The sequence below is a fragment of the Elephas maximus genome, chromosome 8 (assembly GCF_024166365.1).
Source record: "Elephas maximus indicus isolate mEleMax1 chromosome 8, mEleMax1 primary haplotype, whole genome shotgun sequence".
NCBI lineage: Eukaryota > Metazoa > Chordata > Mammalia > Proboscidea > Elephantidae > Elephas > Elephas maximus.
Window position 1 is genome coordinate 91,676,246 of NC_064826.1, and position 16,877 is coordinate 91,693,122.

Here is a 16,877-nt window from a genome sequence, read left to right on the forward strand (position 1 = left end):
AATTCAGTCTTCTGTTGTTTTGTTTTTTCTTTCAACAGAATTTTCGCTCGCTGCTTTTCTTCCCATGCTGTCTTGATCTGCAATAATTATATGGATATGTGCTTGGACCTGCTAAATATTTTAATTTTGCATATCTGGCTGCTTGAATTTTAATTAATCTCTTTGGACAATGCAAATTTAGGAACTCCAGAGGCTACAAATATCAATTACAGAAGTTTACAGTTTATACATGTGTGTTCGTTAACTACTAGATATCTTAAGGTTTTATATTTTACTGAAATCAAATAAACTTAAAAATTCATTTTCTAAGTTGCACTAGCCACATTTCAAGTTTCAGTAACCGTGTGTGGCTGGTGGCTACCACTTTGGGCAGCACCGAGACAACACTTTCTACCATTACAGGAAGTTCTGTTGGACAAGGCTGTGTTAAACACTGCAAACGGTTTAGTGTAAGCTCATTTCTAATACCAATTTTTATAAAGGTTTAATAATTCCAAAAGATGAACTGTATAAACAGTCTTGAGAATATTTCCTCTAAATATGTAGCCATATCCATCTTGAGTATTTCACATTGAAAGTTGTCTAAAGCAATTTATTTGCTTCAATATTTACTCTGTTTTAAAGTGAAATGGTTTCTTATAGCAAAATTCATGAAGTAGCAAAAAGGCCAAGGACTTAGGCAGTCTAAATTTAAATCCTGACCCCGGGACTTACTAGTTTTGTAATTTTGGGTAAGTTATTTTGAGCCTTCGTTTTCTTATCTGTGAAATGGAGGTAACCGCATAGGATTAATATAAGATTTAAATGAGATATGTCTAAAAGCGCCTAACAATGTGAGTAGTTTTAATACTTTTAAAATACGGACTAAAGCTAAAACATCTATAAATATTAAGCCGTGCATGGAGCCATTCCCAGCCTGGCAATTATAATGTTGTTGTTAGGTGCCGTCGAGTCGGTTCCGACTCATAGCGACCCTATGCACAACGCAACGAAACATTGCCCGGTCCTGCACCATCTTTACAGTCGTTGTTATGCTTGAGCTCATTGTTGCAGCCACTGTGTCAGTCCACCTCATTGAGGGTCTTACTCTTTTCCACTGACCCTGTACTCTGCCAAGCATGATGTCCTTCTCCAGGGACTGATCCCTCCTGACAACATGTCCGAAGTATGTAAGACACAGTCTTGCCATCCTTGCTTCTAAGGAGCATTCTGGTTGTACTTCTTCTAAGACAGATTTGTTCGTTCTTTTGGTAGTCCGTGGTGTATTCAATATTCTTCACCAACACCACAATTCAAAGGCGTCAGCTCTTCTTCGGTCTTCCTTATTCATTGTCCAGCTTTCACATGCATACGATGCCATTAAAAATACCATGGCTTGGGTCAGGCGCACTTTAGTCTTCAGGGTGACATCTTTGCTCTTCAACACTTTAAAGCGGTCCTTTGCAGCAGATTTGCCTAATGCAATGCGTCTTTTGGTTTCTTGACTGCTGCTTCCATGGCTCTTGATTGTGGATCCAAGTAAAATGAAATCCTTGACAACTTCAGTCTTTTCTCCATTTATCATGATGTTGCTCATTGGTCGAGTTGTGAGGATTTTTGTTTTCTTTATGTTGAGGTGTAACCCATACTGAAGGCTGTGGTCTTTGATCTTCATTAATAATTGCTTCAAGTCCTCTTCACTTTCAGCAAGCAAGGTTGTATCATCTGCATAACGCAGGTTGTTAATGAGTCTTCCTCCAATCTTGATGCCCTGTTCTTCTTCATATAGTCCATCTTCTCAGATTATTTGTTCAGCATACAGATTAAATAGGTATGGTGAAAGAATACAACCCTGAACGCACACCTTTCCTGACTTTAAACCAATCAGTATCCCCTTGTTCTGTCCGAACAACTGCCTCTTGATCTATGTAAAGGTTCCTCATGAGCACAATTAAGTGTTCTGGAATTCACATCTTTGCAGTGTTATCCATAGTTTGTTATGATCCACACAGTCAAATGCCTTTGCGTAATCAGTAAAACTCAGGTAAACATCCTTCTGGTATTCTCTGCTTTCAGCCAGGATCCATCTGACATCAGCAATGATATCCCTGGTTCCATGTCCTCTTCTGAAACTGGCCTGAATTTCTGGCAGTTCACTGTCGATATACTGCTGCAGCCGTTTTTGAATGATCTTCAGCAAAATTTTGCTTGTGTGTGATATTAATGATATTGTTCTATAATTTCCACATTCGATTGGATCACCTTTCTTGGGAATAGGCATAAATATGGATCTCTTTCAGTCAGTTGGCCAGGAAGCTGTCTTCCATATTTTTTGGCATAGATGAGTGAGCACCTCCAGCACTGCATCTGTTTGTTGAAACATCTCATTGATATTCCATCAATTCCTGAAGCCTTGTTTTTCACCAATGCCTTCAGAGCAGCTTGTACTTCTTCCTTCAGTACCATCGGTTCCTGATCATATGCCACCTCTTGAAATGGTTGAGCATCAACTAATTCTTTTTGGTATAATGACTCTGTGTATTCCTTCCATCTTCTTTTGATGCTTCCTGCATCATTTAATATTTTGCCTATAGAATCCTTCGCTGTTGCAACCCGAGGCTTGAATTTTTTCTTCAGTTCTTTCAGCTTGAGAAACGCCGATCATGTTCTTCCCTTTTGGTTTTCCATCTCCAGCTCTTAGCACATGTCATTATAATACTTTGTCTTTTCGAGAGGCCCTTTGAAATCTTCTGTTCAGTTCTTTTACTTCATCAATTCTTTCTTTTGCTTTAGCTGCTCGACTCTCAAGACCAAGTTTTAGAGTCTCCTCTGACATCCACCTTGGTCTTTTCTTTCTTTCTTGTCTTTTCAATGACCTCTTGCTTTCTTCATGGATGATGTCCTTGATGTCATTCCACAGCTCGTCTGGTCTTCGGTCACTAGTGTTCAATGCATCAAATCTATTCTTGAGATGGTCTCTAAATTCAGGTGGGATATACTCAAGGTCATATTTTCGCTCTTGTGGACTTGCTGTGATTTTCTTCAGTTTCAGCTTGAACTTGCATATGAGCAATTGATGGTCAGCCCCTGGGCTTGTTGTGACTGATGATATTGAGCTTTTCCATTGTCTCTTTTCACAGATGTAGTCAATTTGATTTCTGTGTGTTCATCTGGCGAGGTCCATGTGTATAGTCACCGTTTATGTTGGTGAAAGAAGGTATTTGCAATGAAGAAGTCATTGGTCTTGCAAAATCCTATCATTCGATCTCCGGCATTGTTTCTGGCACGAAGGCCATATTTTCCAACTACTGATCCTTCTTCTTTGTTTCCTACTTTCACATTCTGATCGCCAGTAATTATCAATGCATCTTGATTGCGTGTTCGATCAATTTCAGACTGCAGCAGCTGATAAAAAAATCTTCTCTTTCTTCATCTTTGGCCCTAGTGGTTGGTGCATAAATTTGAATAATAGTCGTATTAACTGGTCTTCCTTGTAGGTGTATGGATATTATCCTATCTCTGACAGCGTTGTACTTTAGGATAGATCTTGAAACGTTCTTTTTGACGATGAATGCAACACCATTCCTTTTCGAGTTGTCATTCCCAGCATAGTAGACTATGTGATTGTCCAATTGACAATGGCCAATACCAGTCCATTTCAGCTCACTAATGCCTAGGATATCGGTGTTTATGTGTTCCATTTCATTTTTGACGATTTCCAATTTTCCTAGATTCGTACTTCGTACATTCCAGGTTCCGATTATTAATGGATGTTTGCAGCTGTTTCTTCTCATTTTGAGTCGTGCCACATCAGCAAATGAAGGTCCCAAAAGCTTTACTCCATCCACGTCATTAAGGTTGACCCTCCTTTGAGGAGGCAGCTCTTCCCCAGTCATCTTTTGAGTGCCTTCCAACCTGGGGAGCTCATCTTCCAGCACTATATCAGACAGTGTTCCGCTGCTATTCATAAGGTTTTCACTGGCTAATGCTTTTGAGCAGTAGACTGCCAGGTCCTTCTTCCTAGTCTGTCTTAGTCTGGAAGCTCAGCTGAAACCTGTCCTCCATGGGTGACCCTGCTGGTATCTGAATACCAGTGGCATAGCTTCCAGCATCACAGCAACATACGAGCCTCCACAGAATGACAAACTGACAGATACGCAGGGGGCAATTATAATAGGTCTGTAGAAATGGCTGTGTCAGGAGTAGTCCATAGACCTTTGTGGTGGCCGTAGGGTTATTTGATGACTTTGTATAAATTTGAAACAACTGGAATACTGGGATAGGAAGAAAAAGAGACAAGAAAAATAATTCGTTTTTTTGGAGAGGTCTATAAAGTAGTTCCTGGTAATAACGATAATGAAAACTAATCTTTTGTGTAGTTTTTTTTTTTTTCTTAATAATACAAACTATAAAGTTTTCTAACAGTTTTTAAAAAGTTCAGCTCTTTAATGGTCTTTTGTGTACCTTTATTATACTAATATTAAATAAGAAGAGGGAACTTAAAGGTCAACTAAGATTTTTGAGGTTATACAGCTAAGTAGTAGTGAGAATAGAAATTCATATTTAAGTTTTCAACTTGAGATCTTAATGCTTTCTACTTGAACATTGCTGTTTCCTTGATAGCAGTTGCATTTCTGAGGCAGGTGTATATTTCAGAATCTCCAGAAGGTGGGGCTCAGTATTTGTAATTGCTTTTTCTGCATTGAGACAGAATGAATCCCTAACTGATTCTAATACCCACCTCTGGTTAAAAATCCCTGCTCTGTTCCAGTCTTTTAGCTCTTCTTTTCCTATCTGCTCAATACATCTACATTAATGCAGACAATATGTATAAGACAAGGAGTTAGACTGATGAATACTACACTCATTTAATTTTTACTGCTCCAGATGTTTATGTAGATGAACACCAGTTTTGAAAAGGCAGTGTATCTGTAGTTCCCTGGTTGCAAACCTAGTGTGTCTCCATTGATCATTGCTGGTGGAGGGGGAATCCAGACTAATCAACTGATAGTTAAACCTGTTAGAGTGTGCCTCTTTGCTTCTTTGATACCAGTTTTGGCTAGTTAGTAATTTGCCCCAAATGTATTCTAGTCCTAAAATTCTGACTCCTTAATGCCTGTGGGTCACATCTTCATAAATGTTATTAACTGATTGGTTAAATATTTTTAATAATGTTTTCCCAACTGTCTTGAAGGTGTTTCTGTGCCCTGGATTAAATGGTGTTTTAGGCCGTATTTAACACTGACTGTATCAGGTCACTAACAACTTTTTAATAACTTGTGAAACCTAGTTCCCTCTCTGAAGGCAAAAGCTCAAAAATGCCCTTTGGATGAAAAACAACAGCATCATAATAGGGGTGGGAGATGTGGAGACTCTCACATCCCCCTGCCCCATAAGCAAAAATTAATCAAATTGCACAGTGAAAAATTTCAAAACTGAAAAATGTTTTCAAACATACAAAGACAGATTCTATTGGAAACAAGACTTTAAAGTGAGAAGATTAAGCATGTGCTCTTTGAGACAGGAACCGTGGGGTCTTGCAGTGAGTGAACTGTCTTCTAACTCTCAAGAGTTATCAAAATGCACTTGAACAGTGACTACAAATTTAATTGTGTTGACATTAGCTTTTAGTTTTCCGAGCAGAGATGATTTCACTGGAAGCTATTCACAGTTAATTTTTGGCGGCTCCTTCATTGAAACTAATGTCTTTGGCATGTTCTTATCCAAGCACCCAGTGCCGTTGGTATATAGGCGTACCTTTTTTGATACAGAAAATACAGTTCTGATTATTTTTTATTACTTGGGTTTAGGGAGCTCTTGGTGAAATTGAGTTCAGTAATACAGTAATCTAAATTAAACTAAAAAAATTTTTTAATTTTAGTGTCTGCAGAACATCTAAGGGATATCCTTTTCCTTGTTAATTTTAAAAGAACATGATTTAAAAGATACATCATTCTGTTAACTCTAATATACATATTGGATTTGTCTGTGTTATACTGTAGATAAAATGTCTTGTGAATAGGGTAAAATATTTAAATGACATTCTTATCTCAAAAAGATTTTTTTAAAACCTGGTAGTCATAGGTCAACATAAAAGTATTGTAAGACAGTTATTTTTCTGTCAGCAGTGCATTCAAAATTCTGTATTTAGTGAACTTCTACTTATTTCTATTTGGTGTTCAGAGTCTGATAGCCTTATTATGGCAGAAATTTAGCAGTATTTTTTCTTTGTTTTTTAAAAGCTGGTTTATCTCATTTTCTAAATTTAAGTGAGATTTGATGGTTCATTTAGACTGAAATCTAGATCCATTTTTAATGTATTCCAAAAAGTAGAAAATGTAATACATATTCTCTTCCATCAATTCTGAGACATGATTTTTTCTCCACATTAAACAGCTCTGAAAATGGGAGGTGTCTTAAAATCAATGTTGTGTCACGGCTTAATGGAAGCTTCCCCCCCCCGCCCAACTTGGTAGTACATAAAACTAATGGTGAATCTTAATCATTGCCGTATTTGACAAAAATTGGTGGTTGACTTGATGGTTATTGTAGAAATTATATTCATGTAATTCTTTTTTTAAAATAATTTTTATTGTGCTTTAAGTGAAAGTTTACAAATCAAGTCAGTCTCTCACATGTAAACTTATATACACCTTACTGCATACTCCCATTTACTCTCCCCCAATGAGTCCGCACGTCCCCTCCTTCCAGTCTTTCCTTTAGTGATCGTTTTGCCAGTTTCTAACCCCCTCTACCCTCCCATCTCCCCTCTAGACAGGAGATGCCAACACAGTCTCAAGCATCCACCTGTTATAAGTAGCTCACTCCTCATCAGCATCTCTCTCCAACCCATTGCCCAGTCCAATCCATGTCTGATGAGTTGTCTTCTAGAATGGTTCCTGTCCTGGGCCAACAGAAGGTTTGGGGACCCTGGCCGCCAGGATTCTTCTAGTCTCAGTTAGACCATTAAGTCTGGTCTTTTTATGATAATTTGGGGTCTGCATCCTACTGTTCTCCTGCTCCCTCAGGGGCGTTCTCTGTTGTGCTCCCTGTCAGGGCAGTCATCAGTTGTAGCCGGGCACCATCTAGTTCTTCTGGTCTCAGGATGATGTAAGTCTCTAGTTCATGTGGCCCTTTCATTCTCTTGGGCTCATAATTATCTTGTGACCTTGGTGTTTTTCATTCTCCTTTGATCCAGGTGGGTTGAGACCAATTGATGCATCTTGGATGGCCGCTTGTTAGCATTTAAGACCTCAGATGCCACACTTCAAAGTGGGATGCAGAATGTTTTCTTAATAGAATTTATTTTGCCAATTGACTTAGATGTCCCCAAACCCCGTCCTTGCTCCGCTGACCTTCGAAGCATTCAGTTTATTCAGGAAACTTCTTTGCTTTTGGCCCAGCCCAGCTGAGCTGACGTTCCCTGTATTGAGTGTTGTTCTTCCCTTCACCTAAAATAGTTTTTATCTACTGTCTAATCAGTAAATAACCCTCTCCCACTCTCCCCCCTCCCCCCTTTCCTAACCACAAAAGAATGTGTTCTTCTCAGTTTAAACTATTTCTCAAGATCTTACAATAGTGGTCTTATACAATATTTGTCCTTTTGCATCTGACTAATTTCACTTAGCATAATGCCTTCCAGGTTCCTCCATGTTATGAAATGTTTCACGGATTCATCACTGTTCTTTATCGATGCGTAGTATTCTGTTGTGTGATCGTGTAATTATTAGGATGTGATATATATTGTGGTGAAAAAATTCTAAGTAGTGGAAATATACCATATTGTTTGGAATTAGGCTTTTCCTAAGACCTTTGAGTTATTCCTTCAGATCCTTTTCTCCGCACCCCACCCCCACCCCACTGCTATCATCCTAGTGTAGGTGCTTTACCTTAAACTGGTTTCCTATCTGTGAATATTCCATTTTACCTGTGAGTATTCCTTTGGACAGTGTCCAGAACAATAAAAGGAAAATTGAGATCAGGGGAAGAAAGCTAGGAGCAAGGATAAACAGCATTATTCATTTACCCATCTTCTTGTCCAGAGATTTTTTTTTCTGCCGAAGTGTCTGATGATGTTATGTTAGCCTGTGTGCCACCCAGTATTGTTGTTAGGTGCCATTGACTCAATTCTGACTCATAGCGACCCTATGCACAACAGAACAAAACACTGCCTGGTCCTGCACCAGTCTCCCAGTCGTTGTATTTGAGCCCATTATTGTAGCCGCTATGTTAATCCATCTTGTTGAGAGTCCTCCTCTTTTTTGCTGACCCTCTACTTTACCAGGCATGATGTCCTTCTCCACGGTCTGGTCCCTCTTGATAACATGCCCAAAGTATGTGAGACGAAGGCTCGCTATCCTTGTTTCTAAGGAGCATTCTGGCTGTATTTTTTCCAGGATAGATTTGTTTGTTCTTCTGGAAGTCCACAGTATAGTCGATACTCTTCACCAACACCATAATTGAAAGGCATCAATTCTTCTTCAGTCTTCCTTATTCATTGCCCAGCTTTTGCATGCGTATGAGACAATTGAAAATATCATGACTTGAGTCAGGTGCACCTTAGTCCTCAAAGTGACATCTTTGTGTTTTGATACTTTAACACTTAAGTCTCTGATTGTGATATATCAGCCCGTGCACTACAAATTACCCCTGTCAACTTCCCTAGAATCCATAAGCATAAACCCTTCTTCCTGAGGCCTCTCCTTATTCTGCAGAAGTTACCCTGGACCCCCCTCTAGCCCCGTAGATAAATCATCTGCTGATACCTTACTTTCTACAAACCAAAGAGGGTCTGTGTTTCCTTTGAATATGCTATCTTAAAAGTGTATAACTAAGGGTGCCAGTTCATACAGAATGCATTTTTCTTCCTGAAAGTAATACAGATATGTGCATAAATGAATTTTTTATTTTTTAAGGAGGTAAAGGAATTGATCAGACAGACACTTAATTTTAAAATACTTCCATATCTTTCTCTGTCTTTCAGCATTTAGAGATTGGTGCATAGTCTTTACACTTTAACTTACTGTATCTTTATTTCCAAAGACAATAATTTATTTGTAGAAGAGATTAATATTTCATGTTCCTACTTTAGCTTTCCATTCTCTAAGCATACTGAGAATGATTATTCTTGAGCAGTTTACCTATAACCTTCAATAATGGCATGTTTTAGTTATTCTGCATTTAAAAAGATTTCACAAAGCATATTTGTCTAATACACTCCACTTTAAGTGAGATTTCTTTTAAAAGTAAAATTTAATATTAAAATACAATTTAAATTACAATTTCAGTATAAAACATGAATTGATTTAACTTCTTTTTGAAAAGGAGCTTTCGCTCCATAAAGGAATTTACCCTAGGAATATTTTAAATACTCCATAGAGTTTTTATACCCTGAGGGGCCTTCTGGAAGTCATTCTGTTTGTTGTCTGGGGTAGGGTTAGCATTGTCATTGAAAAAGATTATGAAGAATTGCTGCAGCCAATGTCTGAACCCTCAATTTTCCAGAAGTTTCTTTCAGAATCTACACAAAAGCTTTGGTCTGCCTTTGCATTTTCTTGAGTTAGTTGGCTTTGTAAAAGTCTCATATTCAAAAATCTGTTAAGTTTCTTTATCTTTTTTTGAATTTGAAATATCAGTATTTTATTTCCATTATCTTTGTAGCCACATGACACCTAAATAATCTTTTTGAATTATCTTGGCACCGGATTAATATTGAATCCTAGAAAAAGGAAATAAATTCCAAATACTGATTTAATGTTTTAGAGCAAAATCATGTGGAAGCTGGGAGATAATGTACTGTTTTTGCTTACTGTAATACCCAATAGGGTGTAAGTGGAAATGAGAGATACTGCCTATAAGTAAAGATTATTTATTGATTTATGAGTATTATATGAAATATGAGTTCTGAGTTATTTTATGTGTTTCTGAGAAAATATGCCAAGTAAGATGGAATCACTACCTTTTATAAATTAGCATTCACATAAATCTTTTTTCAGCTTGACAGTTAATTTTGTCCTGAATTTATTTTCTCTTTCCTCAGAGGATGTACTGAGTAAAGATGCTGGAGAATGTGCAATATGCCTTGAAGAACTGCAGCAGGGAGATACTATAGCACGACTGCCTTGTCTATGCATATACCATAAAGGGTAAGTTTGTTTTGATGTTAACGAAGTGGATATTAGTGTACCAGATTGTTTTCACAGTTTTAGACATTGTCCTTAGGGCTGTACAGATTTCATCTTCACTGAAACTCCCCCTCACCTGGCTTTTTTTTTCTCATTCCTGTTAAAACTAAAACTTGAGCCCACATCCATTTGTATCCAAAAAGCTGTCATTTGTTAAGCATTTACTATGACCCAGACATTGTCCATAGCTTCTTAAATAAATTATTTCTTGTAACCCTTGTAACAGCCTCATTTTACAATTGAGGGAATCACTTTCCAAGGTCACATGGCTAAAAAACGGCAGAGCTGAGATTTCAGCCAAGTCTCTGTACCTCCTAACCCTATCTGGTTTCTCAGCCTTCTTGCTTTTGAAGCAACACAGGAAAAATTTTATATAAAAAACTAAGGTAACCACTAAAAGAATAGAAAAATTATAACTTATACACCAATAAAACAGATAAGGACGATTTTTATTTAAAGGCAGAGGAGAAGCATAGAGAAAGCAGAGTATAATGATAAAAAGTATAAGTCATCAGGAAGATATAATTTTATAATTCTATTTTTCTGTGTACGTAATATCATGGTCTCAAAATAAAATATTTATACAACTATCAGAAGAATGGATAAATCCGTCATCATAACAGGAAGTTTCAACACAAGTTTCAACTTGTGGATCAAAGAAGAAACCATATGGAACTTTAAAAATACTGGGAACTGAATAATAATGAAAGCAAAAATTCCTATCAAAACTTTTTGAGGTATACCTAGAGTGACCCTTGAGAGGAAATTTATAGCCTTAAATGTTAGCATTGAATGGACAGAAAGGCTGGAAATCAGTAAGCCAAGCTTCTTACTTAAGATATTAGGGAAATAAGCTGGCAGTGGGGAACGCAAGGTCAAGAAAGGTAGAGTATTGACGTGTTATGGGGTTGGCAACCAGTGTCACAAAACAATATGCGTATTGTTTAATGAGAAACTAATTTACTCTGTAAACCTTCATCTAAAATACAATTTTTTTTTTAAAAGTGGATGAATAAACTGTGGGACATACACAATGGATTACTATGCAACAATAAAGAACAATGATGAATATGCAAAACACCTCACAACATGGATGAGCCTGGAGGGCATTATGCTGAGTTAAATAAGTCAATCACAAAAGGACAAATACTGTATGAGACCACTATTATAAAAACTCATGATAAGGTTTACACACAGAAACAATCTTTGAAGAAGAGGAATGGGGAGGGAAAAACACTTTGGTAATAACTTTGGTAAAGGTTAAGACAGTGCACAGTACTAGGGAAATCAGTACAACTTGATCAAAGCAAAGTCATAGAAGTTTCACAGACACATCCAAACTCCCTGAGGGACTGAGTTGCTAGGCTGAGGGTTGGAGACCATGGTCTCGGGGGACATCTAGCTCAATTGGCATTAACACAGTTTCTAAAAGAAAATTTACAGTGAGTGGTATCTGGGATCTTAAAAGCCTGTGAGTGGCCATCTAAGATATGTCTACTGTCCCATCCCAGCTGGAGCAAAGTAGAGTGAAGAAAACCAAAGACAGAGTAAAAGATTAGTCCTGCAGTGTGATTGATTACATTTGTGTGGCCTTTCTAGCCATGGTCTTAACTCCCACCCAGGTGGCTTATCTGGGCTCTGCCTCATGGGAGTCAGCCTGTGAGAGGCTGGAGAAGGTCACCGCCCGCATGCCATTGTTACAATTGGCGTTAGAAGTGGGGTTCATTTCAATGCCTGTAGACTCACAGAAGCATAGAATTTTTTAAGAGAAAGAATGAAGGGGCTTGGGAAGTGAAACTTTTGATTCTTGGATGGTTGCTTTTTTTTTTTTTTTTGGTTGTTGCCTGTAATGGCTGAAGGGAAGGTTATGTTGCAGCTGAAGGGAGAAAAGCCCCACCTGGAGAAGCCTGGGGCCAAAACCAGGCCAGATAAGCAGGATGATTGATAGGGGGCCAGGGTCTTCAGGTTCCACCCAGCCAGAGGTCCAACGCCATATGCAGATAAATGGGAAGATAGTTAAGATGTGGTTAGTTAAGATGTAGTTAAACTGGAATGTTTTTAAAAGGGTTGTGTGTTTATGCTTATGCATTTATCTGAAGGTACTGTGGATACTGAATGTTTCTCCTACCTAGTGCTGTAAAACAGACCTAAATGTATGCTAGAAATGAATATTGGGTATTATAGGGGGAAACACAGGCTTTTTGTTTCAATCCAATAGCCCTGTGTATAGAGTGGAAGCTTAGTTTGAAAACCTGAGCCCCACCCAGATTTTGCATTTGAAAAGACATGCTGAACCACCCAGGACTGCTGAGAGAATGGAAGATTTGCATTTGAAGAAAGAACTTACAGAAAAAAGGTGGCTGTTCTGCTTTTTTAATTTCTAGCAAGTGGTTTGCTGTTGGATGCATCAAGGCAGGAAAAGTCAGTGCCTATTGGAAACCGCAGAAACCCTGGTGGCGTAGTGGTTAAGTGCTACAGCTGGTAACCAAAAGGTCGGCAGTTCGAATCCACCAGGCACTCCTTGGAAACCCTATGGGGCAGTTCTTCTCTGTCCTATAGGGTCACAGTGAGTCAGAATTGACTCAACGGCAGTGGGTTTATTGGAAGGGCTGTCTAGTCAGAAATAAAAGGAGTCACTGGACGCCTGCAGTTTACAGGTGCAACCTGTTGACCTAGCCCAAGGGGCCTATGGATAAGAGTGTGTGAAAGGGCTGTCTGAATTGGTGGGAGGTTTGTGTGAACTCTCCAGCCTGAGGCTGCTACCCATAGTGACCTAGCTTGGATGGCTAGGAATGAGCTGACCAGAACCCAGCCAAATGAAGAGAAGGATGTTTAACACTGTGAGCCTGGTGTAGATTGCTGCAACTTGATGGCTGTCCTGGATTTTGTTTATGGATGTATGCACTCAGAGTTCTAACCGGAGCTGAAGACTCTTCAAGACCAGTGAACATGCTTATGCTTGTCTCCGTAGTTCTGGTTTGAAAGGGACGGGCAATTTAAACATGGGCTGTCTAAAATGCGGGGAGATAAAGGAATAAAGTGGCTGGCTTACAGGCTTGCATGGGTGTGCTTACAGTCAAAATGAGGGGGATGAGGGAGGATCCCCACTAAATAGTTTCCCTTTTTCTGATGGGTCTTGGGGAGAAGGTGGGAAAAAATGCTGATAGGATTATATGATTCATCTGTGAGTGTTGATTGTTAACAGGGTTGTGATTGTAAAAACTGTAATTGTAGAAGCTGTAAGTGTGAAAGAGGCACTGCTGGACTGGAGTACAGTGGCCGAACCTAAAGTCCCTTAAAGGTTTTGCTTATGCTGATACCTCTTGAGGCTCCGCACAAGGGAATAATCCTCTCACTTAAATTTTATCGGAGGCCAGAAATAGTGAAGACAAGATAAACTGTTGGAGAGCCTGACCAGATCAGATGAACACTTACGGCAAACATGAGTGGGTTGGTACCTGAGTAACCTCGCCCTGTGGACTCATTGCCCTATTGATGGACTAATTGTAATGACTGTTTTGGACTGGTAAAATGAAAGGGGAGGTTATCCTCCAAATATCAAAGAACCATGGCTGGAAAAGCCAAGGGGTGGCCTGGGGTGCAGTTGATTACATTTGTGTTGGCTTTCTAGCCATGGTCTTGGAACTCACACACAGGTGATTGGGCTGGACTGTGTGATAAGGTAATTGTGGCCCACCAAGGGAATTGGTCAGTTTTGCCTTAAGACAGAGCCGGTTCCAGAGGAGAGAGAAGAATTCTACCACCACCAGGGAAGAACCACCAGGAGCAGAGAACACATTCTTTCTTTGGCTCCGAGATCCCTGTGCTAAGAAGCTCCTGGAAGCAGGAGACAGAGAGAGAAAGCAAGCTGTAGCCCTGAAGTCGATGAGAAGCGGTGTCAGGAGAGACCCAGCAGCAGGAGATGGCGTGGTGGGCTTGCCCACGGAGAGAGAAAGCTGAGTGCCTTTGGGGAGAGGCATAGGGTCAGGGAGAGGTATGCCTGCGAGCAAGCTTGGAAAGAGGGTGTCCTGATGAAAGAACTGTATCCTTTGTGTTCCTGAGCCTGAAGTGTGACTGTTACTTTGCCTATAGTAAACCCCATAATCATGAGTATGGTCTTTGAGTTCTTTGTGCCCATTGCAATGAATTATTGAGTCTGGTTGGGTTTAGCAGAGAAGTAGAGAATGGTGTGCCAGGGACAGTTGGTGTCAGAATTAGTCAAGATGGTGGAGAGAGGAGGCTTGTCAGGCCTCTGCCTCATGGGAGTCAGCCTTGTGGTGTTCATCTTGGTTCTCCTAACCCCTCGTGGGGTTGGATGAGGTCAGACACCACACCCCCCATGCCATTTTTAAAAGTCCAGAGGACTAAAGGACCACAACTACCACGGCCTCTGCCAGATTGTACCCAGAACACCTAGATGGTGCCCGGCTACCGCCACTGACTGCCCTAACAGGGATCACAATAGAGGGTCCCATACAGAGCAGGAAAAAAATGTAGAACAAAATTCAAATTCACTTGCTGGTCTGTCAGACTGAAGAAACCCCAAGAGTATGGCTCCCAGACACCCTTTTAACTGAATACTTGAGTCACTCCCAAGGTTCACCCTCTAGCCAAAGATTAGACAGGTCTATAGGGCAAACAATAATATATGTGAGGAATGTGTTTCATACTTCAGTCATGTATACCAAACACACTGTGGTCAAGTCAATTCCGACTCTTAGCAACCCTATAGGACAGAGTAGAACTGCACCATAGAGTTTCCAAGGAGCGTCTCGCGGATTCGAACTGCCGACTTCTTGGTTAGCAGCCATAGCACTTAACCACTATGCCGCCAAGGTTTCCTCAGTCATGTATACAAGACTGTAAATGGGCACATTAGCCCAAAAGCAAAGATGAAAAGGCAGGAAGGGTCAGGAAAACTGGACATATGGAGACAAGGAAGCCAGGGTGGAGAAGGAGTGTTGACACATCATAGGGTTGGCAACTGTTGTCACAAAACAATTTGTGTATTGTTTAATGAGAAACTAATTTGTTGTGTAAACTTTCACCTAAAACACACACACACAAACAGCCGAATAAACACAAAGAAAATGGGAAAAAAAAAATAGAGCCGAAAATACATAAAAAAGACACAGTGGAGACCAACAAAGCCAAACGTTGTTTCTTTGGGAAGACTAATAAAATAGATATGCCTCTGGCAAGATTGCTTCTAAAAGGAAAAAATAAAATAGGAAAGAAAAAGGACCCATGACCTCAGACACAGCAGAGATTTTAATGTAATAGGAAGATTCTGTGAAAAATTATGCTTTTGAATTTAAAAATGTAAAATAGAGAATACCCTTAAAATATAATTGTATTACACTTGATTAAGAAATAGAACGTCTGAATTGACTAACAACTGTTATTAAGACTAACCTTGCAAAACAGAAACACCAATTTTTTTTTTTTTTTTAAAGAGACAGCAAGCTCTACCAGACATCTAGGGAACACCATTAACATCAGTCTTAAATTCTCCCAAATAGAAAAAAAAGGGAAAGTTGCCCACTACTTTTATGAAAAAAAAAAAAAAAATGATACCAAAAAACAAGGACAGTAAGAAAATTAGAAGTCACTCTCATTTGTGAACATAGATACAAATATACAAAAATTAGCATTCCAGACCCAACAATGATATCTAAGGTGATACCTTATGACCAAATTGGATTTATACTAGGAATGCAAAGATGTAACCATAAAAAAAAAAAAAAATTTTTTTATTAGAAAATTTATTTACGTAATTCAGCGCACTAACAAATTGAAAGAGAAATAAATGTGAGAAAGTTTTTATTAAAATTTTATGCTTACGTATTGATGATTTTAAAACAAAAGCCAAGAATAAATATTAGATAAATTATTAAAATAAATAATATTCAGCAGGGTTTCCAGATATGAGATCAACATATGAATCAGATGCACTCTATATCCCAGTTAACAAAGAAAATATGTATTTTTTTACAATAATAAGATTGACAGCAACAGAAATGGTTAGGTGTATAATATAATTAGGAATAAATCTAACAAAAAGATGTGCAAGACTTCCCTTTAGAGAAAAATTTAAAACTTTATGAAAAGGTATTATAAACCCAAAACCAAACCCATGGCCATTGAGTCAATTCTGGCTCATCGCAACCCTTATAGAATAGAGTAGAACTGCCCCGTTGGGTTTCCAAGAACGGCTGGTGGATTCAAATTGCCGACTTTTTGGTTAGCAGCCGAGCTCTTAACCAGTGCACCAAAAGATATTATTTAAAAAAAAAAAAAAAAAATTGTCGTCAAGTTGACTCCTTTAGAGTAAAACTGCCTCATACAATTTCCAAGGAGCACCTGGTGGATTTGAACTGCCAGCCTTTGGGTTAGCAGCCATAGCTCTTAACCACTACGCCACCAGGTTTTCCGAAAGATAGGAGATCTTAAAATAAATGTGGAGGTGTAACATATTGTGAATAGGAAGAGCTCACTTCATCTCAAATTAATCTGTAAAGTTAATGCTATTACAGTCAAATCTGAACTCTTTAATATTTGTTAAGTTCATTTTAAAATGCATATGGACCAAAGAATGAAAAACCAAAACAGTCAAGATGCTCATGAAGAAAAAAACCATGTATAGGACTTGTCCTATACAAATACATTTATCATAAGGCTGTATTAATGAAAACAGTGTGGGAATGGCACATG

At 38.8% G+C, this 16,877-nt stretch overlaps 1 protein-coding gene across 1 annotated transcript in view; it reads left to right on the forward strand.

Annotated features, from left to right (window-relative positions):
* ZNRF2 (zinc and ring finger 2) overlaps positions 1-16,877 on the forward strand; it is a 127,755-nt gene that overhangs the window by 89,460 nt on the left and 21,418 nt on the right. The window contains exon 3 of the mRNA XM_049894050.1: positions 10,019-10,124. Within this exon, the coding sequence (XP_049750007.1) occupies positions 10,019-10,124 (106 nt within the window). The remainder of the gene's footprint in view (positions 1-10,018; positions 10,125-16,877) is intronic.